This window comes from Bison bison, unplaced genomic scaffold (assembly GCF_000754665.1).
Source record: "Bison bison bison isolate TAMUID 2011002044 unplaced genomic scaffold, Bison_UMD1.0 scf7180017864498, whole genome shotgun sequence".
NCBI lineage: Eukaryota > Metazoa > Chordata > Mammalia > Artiodactyla > Bovidae > Bison > Bison bison.
The window spans coordinates 3,780,847-3,786,172 of NW_011495057.1; the positions used below are offsets into that span (position 1 = coordinate 3,780,847).

At 37.9% G+C, this 5,326-nt stretch overlaps 1 protein-coding gene across 3 annotated transcripts in view; it reads right to left on the reverse strand.

Moving 5' to 3' along the window:
- OSBPL1A (oxysterol binding protein-like 1A) overlaps positions 1-5,326 on the reverse strand; it is a 234,197-nt gene that overhangs the window by 166,642 nt on the left and 62,229 nt on the right. For all 3 annotated transcript variants that reach the window (XM_010828928.1, XM_010828930.1, XM_010828929.1), the window contains 2 exons: positions 4,470-4,543; positions 4,292-4,355 (listed from right to left, as the gene is read on the reverse strand). In XM_010828928.1, the coding sequence (XP_010827230.1) occupies positions 4,292-4,355; positions 4,470-4,543 (138 nt within the window). The remainder of the gene's footprint in view (positions 1-4,291; positions 4,356-4,469; positions 4,544-5,326) is intronic.

A 5,326-nucleotide genomic window follows, 5' to 3' on the forward strand; every position in this document is an offset into this window, starting at 1 on the left:
TGTATAGTAATTTGAATAATCTAACCTACAACCTTAAGAAACTATAAAATAGAGCAAATTAAGCCCAAAACATGGAGAAATTCTTTAAAATGAACAAAAATCAATGAAATAGCAAAAGCCTGAGAAAATTTTCGATGAAATCAAGAGAATGAAATCATAAGAAAAATTTCAATGAAATCAATCACTTCGAAAATAAAAGTGACAAAGTGCTAGGCAGATTGATCTTTGAAAAAAAGAGAAGACATAAATTACCAATATAAAAAGCAAAAGAGTGTACAACATTACCTATCACACGGACATTAAAAACACAAGGAAATATTATTACCCTAAGTTTCATAGCCAAAGGAAAAGAAAGGGACAAATTCCTTGAAAGACAAAAACAACAAACACCAAGCCAAGAAGAAACAGAAAATATGAATACCCTATAGCAACTGAACAAGTCAAATTTGTAATGACAATCCTCTCCCCACTGCACATACACACACCCCCACCCCCGGGCCCTTGTGACTGCACAGGCAAATTCTAGCGAGTATTTAAGGAAGCAGTAACCTAATCCTATACAAACTCTTCTAGAAAACTGAAAAGGAACATTTTCCAGTTCATTATGTGAGACCAGATAATACCACTGGAGAAATACAAACACCACAGGAGAAATATAAACCAGTATCCATCGTGAACAAAAAAGCAAAAATTCTTAACAAAGTATTTATGAACAATATATTAAAATGGTAATATATCACAACCTCCTGAGATTTGTCCCAGAAGTGTAAGATTGATTTTAACACCCTAAAGTCTATCAATATAATCATATTAACAAAATGAGCACAACTATATGGGCATTTTGATAATATGGGAAAAGCATTTAATAAAAGTTCAACAGATTTTCAGAATGAGGACTCTCAGTTAACTAGGAAAGGAAAAAGGACTTACTCAACCAGATTAAGGGCTTTATATGTTGAAGCCCTAATCCCCAGTGAAACTACATTTGGAGATAGGGCTTTTCATAAGGTTTTAAAAGGGGTAATTAAGGTGAAATGAGATCATAAGGGTGGGATCCTAGTCCAGTATGACTGATGTCCTTACAAGGAGAGAAAGAGGAAGCAGGGATGCCTGCACACAGGGAAAAGCCATGTGAGGACACAGCAAGAAGGCCGCCACCTACAAGCCAAGGAGAAATGCCTCGGGAGAAACAGATGCCTCAATGTCAGAGCTAAAACTGTAAAATCCTTGTAAGAAAACATGGGAAGAAAGTTTCATGGCCCTGGACTTAGAAGTGGCTTCCTGGATGTGATACCAACAGTCCAAGTGACAAAAGAAAAAAAACATAAATTAGACTACACAAAAAATGAAAACGCCTATGCAAAGAACATTATTAGCAGAGTGAAAAGACAACCTATGAAATTGGAGAAAATACTGCAAATATTTAAATAAAAAAATAAATATTAAAAAAAAATGTTCCTGATAAGGAGAAAATATCTGGAATAGACAAAGAACTCCTACAACTCAACACCAACAAGGAAAAAAAAAAAAAAAACCTGATTAAAAAATGGGCAAGAGAATTAAACAGGCATTTCTCCAAAGACAATATACAAGTGGTCAATAAGTACATGGAAAGATGGTCAATGTCACTAACAATCAAGGCAAAGAAATCAAACTATAGTTAGATGCCATTTCATACCTACTCGAATGGCAAAGAAACAAAACCCTCTGAAATAAGTGTTGCAGTGAGGATGTGGGGAAAGTGGAGCAGTGCTGATACGAATGTAAAATGGTGCAGGTGCCATTATGGAAAACAGTACCGAAGTTCCTTAAAAAATGAAAAATAGAATCACCACATGACCCACCAATTCCACACCGAGGTTTACATCCAAAAGAAATGAAAGCATTTGATGAGACATTTTCATACTTATGTTTCTAGCGGCAGTATTCACAACGGCCAAAAGGTGGAAACAATTCAAACATCCATTAATAGAGGAACAGATAAAGATAATGTGGTCTATATGTAACAGTGGAATATTATTCAGCCTTAAGAAAAGAAATCCTGTCACATGCTATAACATGGATGATCCTTAAGGACATTATGCTAAGTGAAATAAACCTGACAATTACTGTATAATTGTATTATATTAATTGTAATTATTGTAATGTATAATTGTATAATTACTGTATATCCACTCAGCTGAGATATCTGAAGTAGGCAAAGCACAGAAACAGAAAGTAGAATGGTGGTTGCCGGGGGTAGGGGTATGGGAAACAGAGAGGTGCTCTTGCATGTGTATCAAGTTTCAGTTCTGCAGGATGAGAAAGTTCTAGAGATGTGCTGGACAACAAAGTGAATACAGTTAACACTGCTGCTGCTGAGTCGCTCAGTCGTGTCCCACTCTTTGCAACCCCATGGACTGTAGCTCACCAGGCGCCTCTGTCCATGGGGATTCTCCAGGCAGTGGGTTGCTACTGGAGTGGGTTGCCATGCCCTCCCTCCAGGGAATCTTCCCAATCCAGGGATTGAACCCAGGTCTCCCACATGGCAGGCGGATTCTTTATCAGCTGAGCTACCAGGGAAGCCCAGAGTTAACACTACTGAACTAAGAAGGTAAGCTTTACATTATGTGTATTTTACTATAATTTTTTAAAAAAGAAATTTATAGATGTAAATATCTATATTAGCAAAGAAAAAAGGTCTCAAATCAATGACCTAACCATCTACCTTTAGAGTCTAGAATGTAAACAGAGCCTGCCTCATAGTGGTCACTCACCTAATGCCCATTACCTTCAAGGGATCCATATGGGTTCATAAATGCAGGCTTTAAGCAGATGTTTATAGAAGAAGCAAAAACTATATACAAGGTGAAGTGTAACATAGCAGGATCTAAGCAATTCTAAAGAAATTAAAGATCAGGAAATTTTAAAAGGATCAGGGGAACAACTTCTGTCATTTTTTAAGGTAGACAAGAATGAGAAAGAACAATGACCAAAAAAAGAAAGAGAAAGAACCCAACTGAGGAAAAACCTGAGTTCAATAAATGAATCAAAAGCTGGAACAGATGAGAATGGCTGGGAGGCACCAACAAAAGAGAAGTTTAGATGGTTGAGAGTAGACAGCACCTCCCTGGCCCTCTGGTCCGATGCAAGGGAGAAAGAGGTGTGAGGACACTAAGGGGCCAGGTGTGTAAGGAGGCCGGACTGCAGGCGCAGGTGACCAGGCCTGTGACTTCTCCAGGGTGGTGCTGCTGCTCCCCCAGGAGTGTTCACACAGAAAGGTGGGTGCTGGGGTTTTTGTTGTTTTTCTTTGTTTTTGTTTTTAAATGGTGCTATCAGTTAACTTTTGGCTGTGCAGTATGTGGGATCTTAGTTACCCGACCAGGGATCGAACCCACACCCTGCGCAGTGAAGTACTGGAACTGTGGAGTCTTAGCCTCTGGACCTCTGGACCACCTGGGAAGTCCTGAGTCCTGTGCTTTAAAAAAAGGGTGCACCGCTGTGGCATGCCGACAACCCTAAAGAAACTGAAGCAGCAAGCTAACAAGTGTGTCCAGGCTCCAGTCTTAGACTAATCTCCATGGAGGAAAAACTCTTTTCTCCTGGCTGGTAAAAGTAAAACAGCCAGATGGGATTATGGAGAACCTAAACATCCTGATTTTGATACAGGCTTTAAATTTTACCACCAGAAAAATTTTCATTATCCAGATGTACCCATGTTCAAAGACACACACACGTACATGCACATATATGGATATCTACGTGCATACACGTCTTAATATATACACATACACATATATACATACACACACAAAATGGTAAACATTCTATATAAATGTTTTTGGATCATGCTTCTCTTATCCCACAATACACAGACTTTTTTAAAAATTGATTATAGTTTTTAAATGGAATTCCACAACTTTACTTGTTCTCAAGTAAAAACATATGCAGTCATCCCTCGGTATCTGTGGGCGACAGACATACGAGTAGAATACCAAAATCTACGGAAGTGCAAGGCCCTTATATAAAATGGCATAGTATCTGCACACAACTCTGGCTTGCTTTAAATCATCTCCAGAGTATTTATAATACCAATTACAATGCAAACGCTATGTAAATAGTTGCTGGTGCGTGGCAAATTCAAGTTTTGCTTTTTGGAACTTTCTGGAATTAAGTCACAAATAGGGAGGGCCAAACTGCACACATGCTTTCCACCCCAAGATTTTACAAAGCGGCTTATTCCAATGACTGAGCGCAATCACTCGCAGGACTGAGTTCACAGTTTAAGCAAAAGATGCATGTGTCATCCTACCGTGCAGACTGCTTGAGTTAGGTGCTTGCATCCCTGGCGATAAGTATTATGGACTGCATCGGGCCTTCAAAATAAATATAAATTATCAAGGCAAAAGGAAAAGAGATCAGTGAAAAGTTTTAATCATTCAAAATGTAGATGCTGAAACTCAAGAAGTATTAAAGATCATAATACTCACTGTTTCCTATACCATGAGAGGACTCCATGTTCTAACACTACCCAGAATAACCTCCAGCCAAAAAACCTGGAACTCTAAGGGAAAAACAACAAAGATTTTTCCAAGCTGATACATCTAGATTCAAATGCTTGACTGATAAAAAGTAATTAAGTTATGATAGTTCTATCTGAGCCTTTCATCTTGACAGTACCACTGCACACTCAAAAATGATCAAACGTTACCTAGAAACTGAGTGCAGAAATGAAAACATACCCTACCGAGTGACACGAACAGAAGCAATGCCGTATTGGTAAGATCAACAATGAACACGGTTTATAGTTCTGACAATACTATGCTAGGATATTTATAGGGAAATGTGTCAGTTGTGGGCTTCAAAGACAATTTCCTCAAAATTCTGAAAGAGCTTCCAAAAAAGGAAAATTATCCTAAATTTTATACACTACAGACAGACATGTACATAAATATATAGAAGGAGTGTTTTCAAATGCAGAAGAAATGACGTGTTCCAAAATAGTTAATTCTAGAAAATAACTGAACTCTAAAACGCAAAGAAGTGTTTATAACTGGAAAGATTTTACATGTGTGTTCTCTGACAATTTAAATATTAAATTCCTCCTGAGTCTTCTACAGATCAATGTTCATAACAAAAATGATAGTGTAATCCTATGCTTAAGAAAAAACATCCCTCCACTCTGCTCTGTACAAACCTGGCCACCTAACAGTGTCAGACCAACACAAGAGACGGTAAATTGCTACGATCACCAGATGCCTAATGAAGTCCAGCAGTATAATAATGGTTTACATCATAAGATCAAATAATTACTAAATCACATACTTCAGAAAATAACGCCAACAAA